General features: G+C 40.9%; 1 protein-coding gene across 4 annotated transcripts in view; it reads right to left on the bottom strand.

Annotated features, from left to right (window-relative positions):
• The window catches only part of cdc42bpab (CDC42 binding protein kinase alpha (DMPK-like) b), a 75,317-nt gene that overhangs the window by 31,270 nt on the left and 24,035 nt on the right, over positions 1 to 20,012 (bottom strand). For all 4 annotated transcript variants that reach the window (XM_038727289.1, XM_038727287.1, XM_038727290.1 and 1 more), the window contains exons 2-5: positions 16,247 to 16,338; positions 10,238 to 10,321; positions 8,834 to 8,929; positions 7,660 to 7,808 (exon numbers count right to left, since the gene is read on the bottom strand). In XM_038727289.1, coding sequence (XP_038583217.1) covers positions 7,660 to 7,808; positions 8,834 to 8,929; positions 10,238 to 10,321; positions 16,247 to 16,338 — 421 coding nt within the window. The remainder of the gene's footprint in view (positions 1 to 7,659; positions 7,809 to 8,833; positions 8,930 to 10,237; positions 10,322 to 16,246; positions 16,339 to 20,012) is intronic.

The raw sequence follows: 20,012 nt of genomic DNA, 5'->3' as shown, positions 1-20,012 counted from the left end.
ACTGTGGCTTGATTCCAATTGGTAGAATTCATTGCAACACAGAGTCTTCTGTCTATCAGCTACACCGGCTGGACCATCTCAGTATTCCTCAGCTACTTTCACTATTTAACCAGCAAACTAGGTTTTTAGAGAGGAACAGGTTCATCTGAAGGAGGAGCATTTGGTTGGTGGCCAATAGGGCTACAAAGGTTTATAGTGGGGTATATAAGCGTGAAAATTGCTGATCACAAAATCCTCAAGCCCACGTGTCTTCAAATGTCTGACATGCAGTTCAACACCCAAAGATATTCAGTTAACTGTCACATAAAACAGACTGAAGCTGACGGTATGGCATTTACTACTTCACTCACCGGACATCTAATTTTATTTAAATGCAAAGATGCACACCCACCTATCTTTACTGGGGTTTTTTGCCCGTTTTGTTTTCTCATCTTTTTTTTGCCCATTATGTCACTATATCTATCTATCTATATCATACAGTATTATATCACAATAGACAGTGTATCAAAGAAAAGCAGCAAATCCGCCCAACTGAAAATTGAAACAATCAATCAAGATCATTTCAGATTACTGTTCTGAAATTCTGATTCATTCTCATTAATTGACTAATTCAGCTGTAGTTGCCAGTGCTGGTTTCTTTCCATGTCCTAAAACCTCTTCATTTTCAAGATATATTTCTACAGGACGTAGCGCTGTGCGGGTTTTGCGTTATTTGCAGCTTTATGAAACATTTGTCTACCCTCTGCATGTTACATGTAACTTCAACTTCTAGGTCCCCACAAACTACTAGGGATTTATCTTAAAGGAAATGAGGTGCAGAAGATCTTCCATTGTGTTTAACAGGTGGTCACTGACAGGTGGTTTGTGTTGTGCTGCTGGTGCTATTGTCTTACATGGCAGTCTAAGTGTGCTAATGTAGATCTCAGCTTGTAAGAGTAGTTCTAGGAACAATAACCCCTTAGCTTTATGTTTCATCTGTGACCTTCTGGTGTCAGCATTATTATTCTGAATAATGTGTGTATTTGGTTGACCTGCTCAATAAGAAAAGCTCAATGAGAAAACTTCTGTTGTGAATTGCTGCTATTTAAATAAATTGATATAAATTACCTCAGTGATTACTGGCCTGGACTGGCACAAAATGAAGATGTCACTGTAACCACTATGGCTAAATATAGCCTCTGTCCATGTCTGACCATACCACTGATTTCGCTTGAGGGCAGACCCCGTCGAGCCCTGTGTCTGAGGCCGTCTTATCAACACACTGAACCATGACACGGGTCTATACTCATGGTATGGAGGGCACAAAAAAGCTCTGTAGAGTGGTGTCAAAAGCACACAGTACATACAGAAACACACAAATGACAGCGGTTAAGAGAATGATGTGTAACACATTAGTTTAAAACAGACACACATCTTGATGATGTCACAGGTTACAGAAGTTGAGCTGGTGCTATTTCTGGGCAGTAATGTGAGCAAGGCTCTGCTTGATACAATAAACCCGATCCAAAACAAGTACACACACACACACACACACACACACACACACACACACCTCTGTACTCCCTTCCCCTAACTCATGCACAAACACACCAATAGTATACAAATGCTAATAAGAAATGGGTGCGTGTTTGATTCAAATACATAAGAATCAAACACAACAAAAAATAAAATAAAACAGAAGTAGATCCTCCAAGCTCAATACATTTAAGAAAAGTCCACAATCTGCTACATTTGCTAATGACAATAGCTCTAGATTGGACTATTCAGCCATTACACACTGTGCATTTTTAGATTTGGCTTCAAAGAGACCTCAGACAAGAGCTGCATCTGATAAAAGTTACACTGAGGTCACAAATAAATTCCTGTGCCTTCCAATAGATAATATCCAATGTGACAGCGCTGCCTGGCAAAACAATCCATTTTGCTGCATAGCATAACTTCAGGAAGTAGAAGCTAATCAGTTAGAGCTCATGAAATTCCCACATTGCACTTCACATTTTTCTTCCAATCTTGTTAACTACTATAGATACATGAGACTACTGCCCAAGCCTGAGAGATTGAGTGAGCAGACATAAAGTGGCTTTGAAGACGCCTTTGATGTTTCTGTCTTCAGCTAAAGATCTCTTCAAAGCCAGCTGTGGAGCCCCTGTCATTTTCCAGTAGTGTTAATAGTCCCATCTCATGGGGCTGGAGCAGGGGGTGGGCTAGCTGTCTCTCTGCTTCAGATAAAGAAATGCTTTATTACGCCCCTGAATAAAAAGCCTTTAAAACCATGAGTTCAAGTAATATGTGCACACATGTGACTTGTACAGACACATAAAAGTTGGGCTCCAAAACATATATATAAATTGACGCTTACTTTTACCAAATCACTGTTTACATCATGGGTTATTTAGAAGCCTTTTTAAAAGATCTTGACTGCTCACAGATGAGTTCCAGATTGGACATCGCTTTCCAAAGCGGATGGTGTGTGTGTATAGCATTTTGGATGGAAACCACATACTCTTCGCAAGTGCATATATTCACACAACCAATCTGGAGAAACATGAACTTGGCAGGCACAAACGCACATAAACAACTGACAATATGGTATACTCAAGGTCACACTATTAAAGAGAGCTTGGAGACAGGGGATTTAGATGTCTATGATAAAAGTTTCTTAGTCCCTAAGAGGACATTTATCCTGGACTCTACACTGCTCTGTTATGTCTGAACCTTTGCTTTAACTTTAACAACTCGAAACCTACAAACTTGGGCATAATCACTGGAAAAACGTGTGGCTTTTGGCTGGCAATTGTATAATGTTATAAACAGAACATTTTAACCTTACATAGAACTGTGTATACTGACAGGCACACGACCTCTGCACACAGTATGTGGATTACCTTGACGGGAAGTGTAGACCTTCATGAATGACCCCCGTAACACTTGGACTAGACTGTGAGCATGTGGATCTGTGGGTGTATGTGTATACGTATATACATGGGTGCTTCTATTGCTGGAAGGCCTTAATCTGCTGCAGAGACTTCTCGTCTGCCAAAAAAGCAGACAGGATGAGTTGACCCTTCCCTGCCAATGTGTGTGGCAGACAAATGGCACAGTGGGGGTAAGGGGAGGAGGTACTGGTGCTGCTGCTGATAAACCATTTAGTACTCAGCAAAGCTGTCTGCCCACTCCCCTCTCCTCCTCCCTCTCTCTTCTTAGCAGCAATTGTCTCTCTACCACCCTCCCTAATGTCCCTGACCTCTCTTTCTGTCTCAGACATCAAAAGTCAGCATTACGTTTTGCCTACTGCACTTATCATCTTTTCTTTAACGATCTGTCTGACTGACTGTTGTGACGAGCCCCCCCAATGGTCAGGGCAGCCAAATAAAAGCCCCCGGCTAACACCACAAGAGCTGACTCATATTTAGCCTTCCACACATGGACAAACATAGAGAGGTCCTGGTGCTAAGCTAGTGCTAGGCTACGTTGGTTGGCGTAGCTAATTGGGCTACTGTGTCACAGAGCTCCTGTGGTCTTAAAGAGCACCGCAGAGACGAGAATAGAGGGAGGTAATCTCTTCTAAGACCACAGCATCCATCTGTGAGGGCCATCTGGACACCACCTCACAATTCACCCACACACACAAACACACAGTGGCCTGCAGCAACACTGGAAACTGCAGAGACAAGGCATGTCCACATGTTTCTAGCCAGGCGTTTGTTAACTAATGGTTCAAAGAACTGCTACTGCCTTTGTGACTTCTGGCATCAGTTGATTACTTTATATTATTTATATATATATATATATATATATATATATATATATATATATATATATATATATATATATATATATATATATATATATATATATATATATATATAATAAATAAGAGATGGTTACGTGTGTGCATAAGAGAGAAAGAGGGAGCCCTGTTCTCTCTTAGATCACTGGACTGTGAAGAGACACATGGTCCTGATCAATAATAAAACACACAAAGGGTGTAATCAATAGGAAAAAAAACACACACCATCGCACACAATTACACAGTACTCTACAGTAGTAAGACCCCATTCAGAACAGATGTTAACTGTCACACTCTCACAACATCTAATTTCATGAGTGTGTGCTGTCATCTGCCTTCCTTTCTCCATGATCACAACAAATCTCCCCCTCCATCTATCCACACACACAGCTGTCCCTCATGTACCAACCCCCGCCTCAACTCTCACTCTTTCAGAATCCCCCTCTCTCAGGCAGTCTTTCTCTCTCGCACGCACGCACGCACGCACCTTTGGTAGGCAGATGTGGTGCTAGGTAGCACAAAGCCATGCTGAGTTGGCCTATTCAAACATTTGTCAGGCCCCTTTGGGAGGTCATGGAGATCACTGACCACTGAATAAATGAACACACACACACACACACAAACACACACACAGAGTCTCCCTTTGCTTCCGACTCTAACACACGCTGCCTCTCGTGGGACAGAAGGCTGACCTCGAGGCTCTTTGCAATTCATTTCTTTCATCTGGGGCTCTTTTCAACTTCATCAGCGTCAACACCACTGCAAATATTAATTTTAATTGGACCAACACGGTGGCAAGGCCAACTACCTTCCAACATCTTGACCCATTACTCGATGAACACTACATTTCATGGATATAATACCATACTGGCCCAAATGTACAACATTAGTTTTTTCTTCTGGAATTATTTTTGATAAAGAGGGGTCATTATTTTTGGAGACTATACATTTACATGTAAATTGTGCAGGTACTGGGCTCATACTGCTCTTACAGAGTGGGATCAACAGAGTGTTGCATTATGGGTTATTTGTAGCCTTAATGCAGTTAGGCTACACCTAAGTTTCTTTGTGTGAAAGTGTGAGTCATGGCTTGCGCAGTGTTTTCCTACAATGGAGGAAATACATTAAGAGTAAAAACAGGTCTTTACTACTGAAACAGACTAGGGACCAAATTGTCCGTCAAGCAGCCACGAATTACCAGTGTGACTGAATGTCATGATGAGGAACTCAAAAAGGAAAAAAAATGCTCACTGCTCACATCTGTCTCACTCTGTCTGCTAACAGAACAGATATGGGATTTATAACTACCTTATCCTTGGACTGGGAAAATTCTCCTTATATGACAGGTCTGACTGATTTTGTAGCCGTTATTAAGCAAGTTCGACATATTTGTTAATTATTTTCTTGTTTATGTACTGTCATTTAAATCTGACTATACATGTAAAAGATGTCAAACATAGTATCTGCCGACACTTTTATTCAAAGTGTTGCTTATATTCAGAAAGTCTTTTCCAAAAACAAACTCATTTAATGCATCGTACTCTTAACTGTGTAACTTGGTCGTAAGAATAGGAAACGCACCAAACTCACACTTAAACACCATCACTAGGATAAACACACATCCTATGCACATGCACCCAAACACACACACACACACACACACACACACACACAATCATCAGACAGGACCAGCCAGCAGGACACACCCTCCTCGAGGGACCAGTCTTGCCGTCTCCACCCTCTACAAAGCAAGCTTACAAATCTCCCACGAGTGTGTGTGTAAGTGAGAAGAGAGAGCAAAGGAGGAGTTGGGGGTTGGTACATCAGGGGGAGGTAACAGCACCACAACCCCACCCACACACCTCCCATACCCCATCATTACTGTCCCAAAGCGTCCACGAGGGGACTTAAAGAGAAACAGTTCTGTCCCCTCCTCCCTGTCCCTTTTTCCATCCATCCACTTCTCCGTCTGCGCTGCCACCGCCAACCCCCATCTACGGCCCCCAGATAACACCATGCAATTAGTGGCTCCCGACTCTCTTCTCATTCACTCCCTTTCCTTACTTATACATGTATATATCTACATCTCTCTATAACTCCTCGTCTCTCAGTAGGTCTCTTTCCGTCTGATTTTCCAGCGGCGTATTAGAGATTGGAGCGACTACAGACACACCCAAAACGTTATCCCACCAAGCAGCCTGGGTTTATGGCACCCTTTTTCTGACCCTCCCTTGTTCTCTATCCATCTCTCATCTTTCCCTCCGTCTATCCATCCATCCATTGCTCCTTTAACAAAATTACTGCGACGAGCCCCCCGGCGATAGTAACACTGTAATTGTGTTAACATGCCGATTTGACCACTTCCTACATGTTAGAGCCTGACTTCCTGCTCCAAAGGGCATCTTCTAGTGGCTGAAAGATGGAGAGAATTAGATTTAAACTAAGAACTCAAATTGATATCTTTGATGAAAATTGGTCAAAATGCCTGACCCACGTGTCAACTATAAGGCCTGATTTTGTATACTATTAATATACTTGCGTTAAAGGGCATATCTTCCAATTTACAATCATTTTCTTTTCCTCCAAGAGCAGAATGAGTATGGATTAATATGAATATGTATTAGGCTTGGACGATCTGACAGAATATACTGTGTGATGGTAGAAATGTGTCCATGGGTAGATATTGGTCAATACCGTTTCCACCTCAAGACTTCAGCTGATAATACACGAGTAAATTTTAGAGCAATGTTGCCGTCAATGGTAATAAGTAAAGATTACCCCGATAATGTAAATGAAATGTGAATACAGAGCAGGGAGGGTTCTCTTTGCATGGAATTTCCAATTAAAAGAGGTATGGTATAGTCATTTTAAACCATTTCAATTATTGTATTGTGATATATTTTGTTACCGTGATCTAAAATTACATATACCATGATAGTTTTTTTTTGCTTTTTTTTTTTTTTTTTTTAAAGAGTGTTTTGTGTCCAGTTGGCACATATTTATCACTTTTTAAAAGAAAACCTAACAAAAAAGTACATTTTTCATAAAAAAATAAAAATAAAAAAAAGAAGCATAGCAAGCTAATAAAATCCAATGCGTCGCTGCAGATGATTTTGGTCTCCACGAACTCTTGAGGGAAATATCTGACTCTTTAGCTGCTAAATGCTCCACTGTGGTGACCAGCTAGTCAGATGGTGACAGCAAACCAAAACAGTACAGTTGTGGGATCGTCAGCTAAATACTGAGCTGAAACTTGCTATAAAGCGACGTAAAGCTGAAGGGAGCTGCAGATTCAGGTGATAACTCTCTGTAGGTTCATCACTATGAGAAACACCTTTCCCATTTGGTACGTTGCCATTTTAAAAATATTGATTATAGACCCTTTAAGTACATTTTGCTGATAATACTGGTGTACATTTCCTTAAGTAGTACAAGTCCTTACTTGTAATGACATGATGTATTGGAACTTTTAACTAGGTAAAAGTGTCTAAGTATTTCTTCCAGCACTACAGTAATTTTCCAAAGCATTGAAATCCTGTCTCACAACAAACCTAACCGCAAATGGGAATGTTCAAAGGTGAAATAATAACACACACAGGAACACAAACTAATATACTCTATAATTAGTCAGCGGTATTGACTACCTTCAGAGATGACTGAAGACAAACATGTGCACACACACTCTCCAATATTTTCATTTAGCTGCAGTGGCTCCCCACGGCTGGAATATTGCCCATGCAGCAAGAATAATGTCAAACATCCATCATCAGGACTTACTGCTCTGTCTGTTGCTCTACAAAAAACTAATTACAGACACACCTTCATTCATACCTTCTGACATGCACACACACATTCTGCCTGCTCCTCACCTGTGGACATAGTGTAGCTGGTGAACCGAGTCGATGGCCAGCACCATCTCAGCCAGGTAGAACTTGGCCATCTCCTCCGGCAGCCGGTCCTCAAACTTACTAAGCAGAGTCAGAAGATCACCGCCCACATAGTAGTCCATGACCAGGTACTAGAGAGACAAAGGGACAGACAGAGAGAAAGGGAAAAACAATAGGAGATAAAGGTCAATGACACGTACTGGAAAATAAACTAACAAAAGGTGAAGAATAGAACTCAATTTAGACTAATAAGATGTTTATAGTGTGAAAAGTGAGATGGTTTATAGGGAAAACAATGCAAGAAAGTCACACATAAAAGTAGAAACTATACCATCCTCCTTTCCCCCTCCCCCTCGTTCTCCTCTCCCTTTTTTCTCACAGTATAATTACTACAGAGAGGCACTGAGGCAGAGAGCTCCTAAACGATTTTAAACCTTTGAGAGATTTCCTAAAAATAGAAGGCTGGACAGGCAGCGTGTATATTTTTAAAGCCTTGGGGAGTGTCCAGGGTAAAGCATTTGTTGTGAGAATGTGGGAAATGGAATGACAAGCAGTCCTGGCATTTGAACTCAGGGTCACACAGAGAGAACGGACTGTCAGGTTACACAGAGAGAGCGATCGCCTCCAGCAGCCAATGAAAGCGAGAAAGAGCTTGGCCCACAACCAGTCAGCCAGCTCCAAAGTCATTCTTTTGGTCTTTTACAGAAATGTTTTTTGGCCATGTTAACTTCTGTTGCCCAATTTCCTAAAAATCTAAGTCATGTTGTGCTTTGTGGTGAGAAATGAATGTGCTGGTCAGAGTTTAGCAGGTCACCAGACATCATGTGGAGGTGTTACTGTTTTCTATAAATGAATAGGCCGGTGAAATGGTGAAAGTGACAGGTGGAGCTACTCAGTAGAAGACTGTGGTTGTTACTTTGGAAAGTACCAAAATTTCAATGTGCTGAAATGTATGAAGTAAGGTGTGGTTATGCTCGAAAGGATCTCGATATATCAGATAAGTCAAAGGTTAAAAAGTTCCCTAAACTACGCTAAGGTTAACAAAGCGGGGGCATTTCTGGAATTACAATTAGTGTGGTTGGTGGAGAGAAAAAAAATTTCCTACTCATGAATATACACATCTACAGAGAGAAGACGAATGAGAGTGCTCCATTACCAGATTATTGTCGTCCTGGAAGGCATAGTGCAGGGTGGTGATCCACTGGCAGTCCCCATTTACCAACACATCTCGTTCCTCCCGAAAACACGCCGTCTAAAGAAAAGACGCAATAGATTTTTTTACTGAAGATTAAAATGACGACAGTATGAGAGAATGGCAATACAATTTTCATGTGTACATGTTAGAACGTACCAAACATATGTGCCAGTTAACCGCATTTATAACCATGTTACACCAGCAACAATTTACCATCTATCAAAGAGGATTTTTCATGCTGTTTTCTGAGCAAGCATTTGTTCACTTAAATCAATTTTAATGTTGTAATTTGAGTGACAAAGTAGAAGGAAAGAAGTTGGGGATGATTTTCTTATGTCCAAAAATAATTCAATTCAAATTCTGATTAAAAAAAATCATAAGTAAGTAAAAAGACTCATACAGCTGGACGGTACTTTTCTTTTGTAAAAACACATGCGCGCACAGAAACAATGTGTGATGTGTGGCAAAACTCAACCTGACCTCTCTCTGTTCTGCCTGTCCTGTCTGAGCAGAAAAGAAAAGAAAACTCCTCAGGCTACCACGACTTCACATATGACCGTCTTGAATCAAAAATACAGTTCAAGATAGGAGGATCTGATCAGCCTCACATTGACAAAGGTTTTGTAGTAGCCAGGTTATTATATTGCAAGTCGCTTTCTGACTTCCTGTCTTAACATGAGACCCAGAGACATGGGCCCTCATGCATGTAACCCTATCACAGGGAATGGACAGTGTGTCAGTATTCTATACACCACCCTGGTGGTGGACTGTGATTTGGTGCACACCTCACTTCTAGTCGGGTTCTATGTGCAAATCAAATTTTCAATGTTGTTGTGTAAATAGGTCACTTTATAATATAAATCAACACCACATCCTTTTGGTGTTCTCTGTCTACAGCGACAAGTACATGCTTAGTGTGCACAGACTACAGTACATCTGTTGCTCTACGTTGTTTCCCATGTCCAGGCGTTTGCGCGCGCACGCACACACACACACACACACACACACACACAGACACAGCAGGGACCAGTTTCAGCGTGTGACGTATGAGGCATGAAGACTGAAGACCCAGGAGACCAACAGGAATGTCAGACTGTCAGGAAGAGGTCGATGAGAAAAACATGCAGCTCGTGCAGCTCAAGCAGCAACGTGTTCTGCAAGCATTTATCGATGAAGGCCCAATTTGAGTGTGGATAAATGAGTATTGTGGTTGGACAGCAGACATTTTGTTTTTTTAAATGAACCATCAATCCTCATTATTATCATCATCATCATCTTTAAAGATTTCCCCAACACTGCCACAATGGCCCAGTACCTAAAACCACTACCGGCAAAACCCCAAAAAAGACAGTGAGTGGTGCTCACCTCTGCTCGCTTCAGCATCTCCCATTTGTTGAGAATCTTCATGGCGAATACCTTGTCAGTGTTTCTCACTTTTACGACTGCAACCTGCAAGAAAGAAAGAAGAGTTTAAGCGTTAAAAAGCTGTTTTAACCATTTATGCGTCATTTGAATACAAAACAGATTTCGCATCTTATTCCTGAAGCAATAGAAAAAAGAACAAATGCAAGAACTGCATGATGATAATTAATGTGTGGTAAGTTTTCACGATTAATAATGACTGCAAAAGTTGTAATCCTTATTATTTTGTTAGTCATTTTCATTATTTCTGCTGCTGTAGAACACAAGGGAGATCATCTCAACATTTAAAATCATTACACTGGGCAAAGAGTCCAAGAGTTAAGTAAAACTTTGGCCTGCAGTCTGAACATCAAACATCAGCCTAAATGACCCAAATCCAATTTTTCTGCTCATATGTGACTCAGATATTAACTTTTTATGACAGTGTGAACAGGCCAAGTCACATGGAATCTGATCTTTTCCAGTTCAGATTTGGGCCACTTCCATATGTGGTCCCGAGAAATGTGACCCGTGAGAGGACAATGAAAAACGTGAGTCTCCTGTGAGCTAACCGGAGCTAACCTCTGTTGCTCCTTGTTTACTTCTGTAGCCTACAACAGCGTGCTACGTGTGATGTCGTGTTATTCTAATGCGCATGCGGGTCACTTTCAGGCCACAGACAGTTCAGACTGGAGTCTGATATGTGCCACATTTAAGCAATAACGTGAGATCTAAAACTAAAAAAAGAATTGCGCATTAAGGCCTACAGTCAGAACGTAGCCTTTGAAACAAGATCAGACTCAGGGTAGAGGATGAAGTTAGTCTCCCTACAACTCACTCTGCCTTTTGATTTACTCCACTACTTCATGGGGTTGTTGTTTTTTTTTGTTTTTTTTTTACTTTTCACATTTGATACTTATAATTTTTTATTAATATATTTTTGTTTCTTTATTGATCCTAAACATAAAATTACTTCTATATACTACTGACTTTTGGTAAGAACACATTTACTGTTATTTTATTTATTTAATGAACTGAAGATTTGGCAATATTTTTCTTCTGACGTTTATGCCAGTAAAGCAATTTGAAATGGAAAAAAGAGAAAAGGAAAGAGTGGCTGGAAGAGGACAGGAAGGGGGAGAGAAAAAAAAATATAGAGAGATGGAAGGAAGGAGAATCTGACATAAAGAAAAGAAGAGAATATAGCAAAGAAGGGAGAGCAGAGCAGAATCAAGGAGGGGAAGGGAAAAGCAGGCGCAAGACGTGACCACAGATACTAAAGTGCTGACCTAAAAGGCCAACAGATGCACTCCACCTGGATGCACACTCACGCTCTTTAACACACACACACACACACACACACACACACACACACACACAGCTGAACCACTTATATATGATTCATGCTTCCTACTAGCAAAGACTGCAGTCTGAGGAAATAAATTAGAGGTACACTCTAATCATCAGGTCTAATGATTTGTAAATGGGCACAGATCAATAGTGAATGGACAGATTTATGCAGGTGTGATGTTTTGGAAGGAAGTTTCTGATCACAGACTATTAACTTAACTATTAAAACAGCCATAAAAAGCTTACGTCATTAACTATTAAACCATGTATCCATCATTTCAGATCATGAACCTACACACATAATACAGTTGTCATCACACCAAACACGAAAATATTTAAAAACATATAACCCTGAATACTGAGGTTCTGCACTGTCTAACCTTTCTACTACAATCTCACACTCTAAACCGATATTTAAACCCAACACCCATATAAGTCAGCAATGCAATGAGTTCATTTTAACATATTTTAAAATTAAGTAAAAACTGGAGTTATGAACAGCCTGTCAGTTATAATTTCTCACCTATACCGCCTTACACTGGTCAGCTATTCACACTCTCCCATTGGGTTTCTCATCCCCTCTTATGCCATCTTAACAACATAACAAGTACCAACTTTCCCTTCACTGATAATTGCTGAACATTACCCATGACATAACATCCCCGGTGCTGGCTTCACATTTTGCCAAAAAAGGAGCTGCACAAGCTGCTGTGACAAACCACTGCACGCTGACAGCCAAAGCACATGTCCATGCAAACTGATTTCTTTTAGCCTCCTTTATATTTTTGTAATATTCTCTTGATTCAAAAAAGCAGCAGTCCATTTTTTATTTGGCCTCTTTGGTTAATTGCATACAAAAATATATGCATAAACAGACATGGGGGGGGGGGGGGGGGGGGGGCACACAAATAATACACGCAAGTAAACTGACAGGAATTCATGAGTGCACAGCACACACACACACACACACACACACACACACACACACACACACAGAGATGGGTCTGTAGTCTATTAAATGAGCCGGGGAATGCTGCTAATGCAATACAATGATAACATTCCTGCAGTGTTTGGATTTCCCCTAGTGATCCCTCACCAGAGGAGAGGAGGAATGGAGGAGGAAAGGGGGGGAACGGGGCACTGTTCTTAACAACGCCTTGCAGTTTTTTCTCCATCTCTCCACTGTTCCTTCCTTCATCTAGTCCTCCCCATCACGCCTGATGTCCACTGCAGGGCCCAGGCAAAACTAAGCGCAGAGTTTACTTCACTATTCTTGTCTATATTCATGGAAGTATATTCAAGTATGTATTGTAGGAGTTTTCTACTTTATGTTGCAACTAAAGATGATTGTTAGCTGAATGACAACTGAGTCTTCAAATTTTGTTTTATCAGTTTGGAAGAGGCATGAAATAAACCACATCACTTCATATAATTATTCTAATGGGAGCATTCTCAGAGACAGGAGACCAGTACACACTGGTCAGTTCATCAGATGAGCTCCACAACGTCCCGTCCCATTTCTCTGCACATTGCTGACAATAGGAGGATGAAATCAAAACATCCTGTAGTCAAGCTTTCTCGCTTCTCTTTCTCACTCTCAAGTATTTTTTATTTCCTTTGTTTCCTAGTGTCTGCTAATCTGGGTCTGTCTCTATGTCTGTCTGTGTCTTCTTAACTGTGTGGCTTTCTGTACCTATATTCCTCAGCAAAAGTTCTGTGCTCAGTTTTCTTAAAAATCGCCAAAAAGGATGACAAAAAAAAATAAATTCACAGGCTTATATATTTTCATGAGGCCTTACCAAAGTACACATATTCTTGGTCTGCTTGCTTGCTTGCTTGGTCTGACCTTAGGTCACATGGCTGTTATTACAGTCATCCAACTGAAATATAGTAAGACTTCCTAACTTTGTGATGCCAAAAGCCATAAAGAAAAACTGGCAAATGTGCTTGATGGTTTGCCACACAGGTGCCTTAAGGTTGCAGCGCTTATGGATAAGATCCATTCCTTTGGTGTGAGAGACCCAGGTTCAATTCCCACTGTAACCCATCCACCAATGTGTCCCCGAGCAAGACACTTAACCCCTAGTTGCTCCAGAGGTGTGTGACCTCTGCAATTGTAAGTCGCTTTGGATAAAAGCGTCAGCTAAATGAATAAGTGTAAATGTAATGTAAGTATTGCTGTTACAGTCGGACAGCAATATGACCAAAAATGTTATGATGATAAAAAATTTCATATTAATCGATAACAATAATTATCAGGATAAATGTCAAATCTTTATTTATTTCAGTAGTTTAAAGGCTGATTTCGGCTCCTTTCCAACAAATATGCAGGAGGGGAAATATTTCAGTCCCTTTTCCTAAAAAATAAATCTTAATAGAAAAATTATTCATTTGCAATTCAAATAAATTAAACATTTATTAAGCATTTGTTATTTTGTTAATGAGGAAAATTACATTGCGATAATTATCAATATTGTTTTATTGCCCAGCCCTATGCCCAGGAATCTGTTTCAGAGACAATGGCAAAGCAAATTAAGCTGTGTGACTGTGGGATATGGGGTGTGAAAGGATAGGAAAGTATCTTAATTACTCAAAATACAAGGTGACTTTTTTCAGTTTAGGCAACCAAAAGCTGATGTTTGGTTGCCAGCCTGGCAACCACTTGTAAAAGTGTTGAGCCCTGCTGGTGGTGGCCAACTGAATACAATGATGAAATGTAGGACATAATAACACAATAATTTCCATAACAACTGACTCCGGCTGCGCCACGGTTGCTGGAGCTAATAGCAGCCATTCTAGTCAATGCTTGTGAGTCCACAACACGCGGCCGCATCACGTCCCAGAAATGCTGCAGAATTGGCTCTACACTTCGCTCTGCAGAGAATATCAAAATGCTCTGATTCTGAAATGCTCCCTGTGGGATATGCAGGCTGCAAACGACTGAACAACACGGGGTCACAGAGGGATGTGAAGAAGGAAGTAGAAGCACAAAAAGGACAAATTAATAACAAGTCAATAACGTGGTTCAGGCTACAGGCCCTGCTGCTGAAACGCTTCTGAGATGCTTCCAGTGGACTTTGACGCCGGGCCTTGGACGGATCAAAACCGCGGCGCAGCCGTAACGCGCCGTATCCAGAGTCAGTGGACTTTTGAAGTAAGCAAACGTGACATCTAGCTTTCATCACAAGCTCCTCATTTCACCTGAGCGCTTTTTCATTCTGCTACATTTACACATTTCTGTTTACTATACCATTACATCCACATTACAACACTGTGCAAGTATTTTGCTATCAGGTGATTAAAAAGTGATGGCTCTCAAGCTAATTTAATTTTTCTGTCATGTACAACTGGTACTAGCAGAGCTGACTTAGTGAAAAGGCACTGGAATGTCACCACAAAGTAGCACCATTCATGGATCACACTACAGCACTGAGCACAACACGCCTGAAAGGCACACACAGACACATGACTCACACATGCACATACCAGCACTCTTGCAGTTGCTCAAGTGAGCATGTTAGTATTTTGTGGCGGTGTTGCTTCTACATGCTGGCAGGTGTGTCCACATCTATCTCTCTCCATCTATCACTTTCTTGATTTCTCTCTGTCTCTCTCCACCTATTAGAGTGTTTTAAAAAGGATCTCAGGAATTCACTAACTTGTTTGTACAGATGTGGAATAACAGTTTCAGAGATTAAATATTTGGAAGCGTGTAGCATGGCTCCAGATGATCAATTCAGTGTTGAAACCCCACATTTTCTGTGTAAATGTCTGATAGTCTAATCTGTCAGTGTGAAGTACCAAGGTTTTTGCGACATTATGTCAGAGTCCCGGTGGAGGACCACACTACCTGTCCCTCCAGCATTCCCTAGCTTTGACATCATTACCTGAAACCAAGCGACAAAAGCATTTCATACGCCCTGCAGGCACACATAAAAGCATAATAAATAAACAAAAACATGTAAACCCACACTGGACGCTTTCACTGGCACTCACCATTTCAATTACTGTTGACAGGTTAAGTGTGAAAGAAGCATTTGAAAGTTTTGTTCAAGCTGCAAGTAGAGTCATGCTCATGCAGGAGACCAATACCACGCACTGCTGCTGGAATGCAGCAGAAAGTAATCTACCATCAAAAACAACAACACGCTTGCCCTTTATTACTCAGGTATTAAAAAGGTGTGGTTTATTCTGTAGAACTCTAATACCATGACAAATACCATCATATAGAGTAAACAATGACATAGCAAGTAACGTTAGCTAGGTAGTGTGTTAACAAACTGCCACTACAGTTGCTGCTGCGAAGCCAACATGCAGAGGAGGAGACGGTCCCACATAATCTAATACATAAATCAAGGCTGGAAAGGCTAGAATAGTGTTATGTGGCTCGGTCCAAGCCACTCTGTTCATTTCCTATTTACAGAGCCAGATTTTGAGATGTGTCCTGTAAAAACAGACAAAAAAACCACCACACACACACACTGCAGATCTGCTCTATACTAACCTACAACACCTGTTACTTGCACAGAAAAAAGGGGGGAAATTAAATTGAAGGTTCTTAACTTGTATGATAATGGACTGCTGCATGGTTTAGCTGAGTGTAAAAACCAGAAGGCATATTACCTCTCCAAAGGCTCCTCGTCCAATAACCTTAAGGATCTCAAAGTCTTCCTTGTGCAGGCGCATCTGCTTCACTTTGGAAGTGAAGGGTTTAGCTGTAGAGAGAAGGAAAACAGACGGCAAGCCAATTAAAATCAGCCCACAGTGATGTTTAAAAGAACTTTAAGCAAAGATGACATATTATTTTTAACTATATCTTCAGATTTTGACTAGGAGGTTTTCCAACAGCCAGAGGAGGCGCCCCACCTTGCCTGAAATAAAGATAGCCCCCAGTAAATTCACAAAATATTAATACACTTAGGCTTAATTAGATTTGAGGAAAACAATCAGTGATGTTACACACACACACACACACACACACATATATATATAGTTTAAATTGCTATTAAACTGTCATCTCACTTAGCTTAGCAGTTAATCAGAGAAGTATGTCACAATGTCAGGAAAAAATAAAACCTTCAGTTGGGAAAAAACAGACAAATCGTCACAATCAGGTGTTGATGTGTGATTACAAAGCACACCGTTACACCGCAGATCAGACACCAGCCTGAGGTTAGTTTGATAATCATCAGTTGGACAAGTTGTACCGAATATAGCATCGAGTTTAAGTTAGTTCGTATTGACCAATTAGACTTATATCATCACTGGCTGTGATCAGATGGAAGGGTTCAGACATTTTCTGTGTCAGGAACCCAAAACGGGAAAATGTACCCTTTTCCTGTGACCAAGGCTTATGGAAACATGCTTGTGCAGGTCCTGTGGTTACCCACTATGGCCCAGAATATTTCCATAACTCATGAAAGGTTACCATGCTATTCTAAATGTACTTTATCTAAGTGTTAGTGACCACCTGGACCTCTCTATAGCATATGACACCGGACACAGAGAGGGTGAATGATAAAGCTAGCTATTGTTACGCCTGCAGCTACAGTTCCTGGTGGAAAAAGGACTTGGGAGGGATCTGCAATGGTTGCCAACGTTCTCTCACAAAGCCAGACAGATTTCATCTAACGCTGACAAAGTCAGCATTTCCCTCATTTGTGGGGAACTATTCAACCACTTCCTGGTTTACATGAACCCAGCATGCCAAGGATAACCTGAATTGGCTGCAAGTTCACTAAAGGTCAGCACACTGGTCACGGTGATACACTGATTTTCTGATAACAGACAAGTACATACAACTTTTATTTTGAAAAGTATGCTGCCTTAGATATTTAAGCAGCACTTAAGTGCTTTTTAACAGAGATATTAGCACAGTTTAACATTATTAGCATAAAGACAGGCAAGCATTCACATACCAATACACTTCAATGTTTGACTTTTACACACAGTAGCTCTTTTGGTTAACAAAAGACAAAAACCTCCATCTACTATACAAACACCCTTTTTTGTTCTGTTTGTGTCTGTGTGAGTCTGTGAGTGTGTGGGAGGTGACCACCAGCCAAGTTGACACTCTGGGTCTGTCTGCAATCCCTCTGTGGCAAAACATCATGCTAAACTCATCAGGTTGCTATGACTTTACAGAACCTCCAGTGTTGAGGAGAAGCACATTCGCCAACTGTGAAACAGAGAAATGCCTGCTGAAATAAAACAAACGGGTCACTCATAGATCAACAACCCCTCGCTCTCACACTCCCTCCCGACTCCACTGACAGCTGGCCTGGCCTGCTATGACCGCAGGGCAGAGGGAAAGCAGGGGCCAATGCAGTGTGCCATGTCCCGGCATGCATTACTACAGACCATGTAAACACATCAATAAACAAACAGCTCAGTCATTACACTAAAGTAAGGCTGTCATGACAAAAGTCCTGTCATTACTTTTCCTTCAGAAAATTCAATTCAAATTCAATTTGGCCTTCCTCTCAAAGAGCTCTTGTGCACTCTTGCTTCCCCTTCTTCTAACAGCACAACTTCCAACAAAAACACAAAGTCTAGGAAAGGGGAGAATGATACACGGTGACCTGGAAAGAATTTCATTCTAAATTTAATTCACTGCACAATCTCAACCACAAAATCCATCTCAGTCTATCAAGATGTGATCTCTGTGCATGTGGCACTAAAAAGTTTGGTTCTGTCAAAGAAATCTTAGAGAGCTTGTCCTCCACAAGGACATGTGTCAACTTGGCATATAAGGTCTTAGATTTAGGACATGCTGCCCGTAGGTTAACTGCCAAACTGGCTGGCAGACAAACTCATAAGCAACTAGTCACATTTACCACAATTTGGCTCCACGCTGGTGGTAATTTCCACGGCTCATTTGATTCGTTACAACTGTATCTCTGCCACAGCTCTCTACTTTTACCAGCATCTCCAACTTGACATGGCAAGTTTGCCAGGGTAAAGATAATATCCCTTTGAATTCATATCAATTCATGTATCAAAGCCACATTATTTTGCTGGAGCAGCAAATGATTGTGCAAGAGATTACATCTATTAAATACGACTGTTTTTCACTGTTTAAGCTAGGACTGCTTGATAATGGCAAAAATCATAATGACGATTATTTTGGTCAATATTGAGATCACAGCTATTTAACACAGTTACTCTTTGGCTTAGGAAACAAGGATTAATTTAACTTAATTTTATGCATTGCCCCAAAATACTAGGTCAATAGCTTTTTTGGTTTTTTTTTTTTTTTTTTTTTTGTCATAAGCATTGCCACAAGTATTCTTAATTTATCCTTAATAGCCAAATGTCTTAAATATTATGACAAAGCCATGCTAAGCTAACCGCAATAAAATATCTGTACCCTTCAGGTAGCCTATATTAACATCTTTCATTGAGAACAGCCATCAGTTAATACTATTTTCTCAAAAGGAGCACTCCATTGAATCAGCACTGTGCACACAAACTATGCAGTCTTGCTGCATTTGTTCCTTCCCATCAACACAAAGGGTGCATTGAGTCACCACAGGGGTATAATTCTTTTGATTGGCTCCGAACTTCTTCCACGAGGGAAAACAAACACACACACAAATAGAGAAATGTTAGGTTGCACTGGACAGATTTTTGGGAGCGCTCAGTCATGTTAACTGATAATCTACATTTTAGAGACACATCTTTGGACACTGCTGGTGCTTCCCTTTCAGCTATCACCCCGATTCAGAAGTGTTTAGACAACAAAGGCCAGTGCTGTTGGAAAGACAACTAGGCCATCGCTCAGTAACCTTAATTGCCTTGCTTAATCACCCTATTTTCTTTATCTGACTTAATTGGCCAGCCAATATCTGGCATATTGAGATAATCTGCATTTAGATACCTGACACATCTGGAGGAGGCCTTGTCAGTGTGGCTGCTGTGGAACAATGTTAGCGCTCCCCCTTGTGAGTTTTGGGAAGGTGGTGAAAAAGTTAGTTTCAAGCCCTAAATGTCCTCAGTCATACAGACAGCCAATCTAACACCATTACCAGCAAACGTTTAATACACCGATCAGCCATAACATTATGACCACCTGCCTAATATTGTGTAGACCCATTGAGGCATGGACTCCGATAGACCTCTGAATGTGTACTGTAGTATCTGGCACCATGACGTTAGCAGCAGATCCTTTAAGTCCTGTAAATTGCGAGGTGGGCCCTCCACGGATCGGACTTGTTTGTCCAGCACATCCCACAGACGTACACTTGGATTGAGATCTGGAGAATTTGGAGGCCAAGTCAACACCTTGAACTCGTTGTTGTGTTTTTCCTGCTTCTAACACGTCAACTTTGAGGACAAAATGTTCACTTGCTGCCTAATATATCCCACTCAATAATAGGTGCCATGATAA

This window comes from Micropterus salmoides, unplaced genomic scaffold (assembly GCF_014851395.1).
Source record: "Micropterus salmoides isolate LMB-PRFRI ecotype aquatic unplaced genomic scaffold, ASM1485139v1 Ms_hic_scaffold_18, whole genome shotgun sequence".
Classification (NCBI taxonomy): domain Eukaryota; kingdom Metazoa; phylum Chordata; class Actinopteri; order Centrarchiformes; family Centrarchidae; genus Micropterus; species Micropterus salmoides.
The sequence above is the reverse complement of the archived record's forward strand: the minus strand, read 5'-3'. Positions and strand labels throughout refer to the sequence as shown.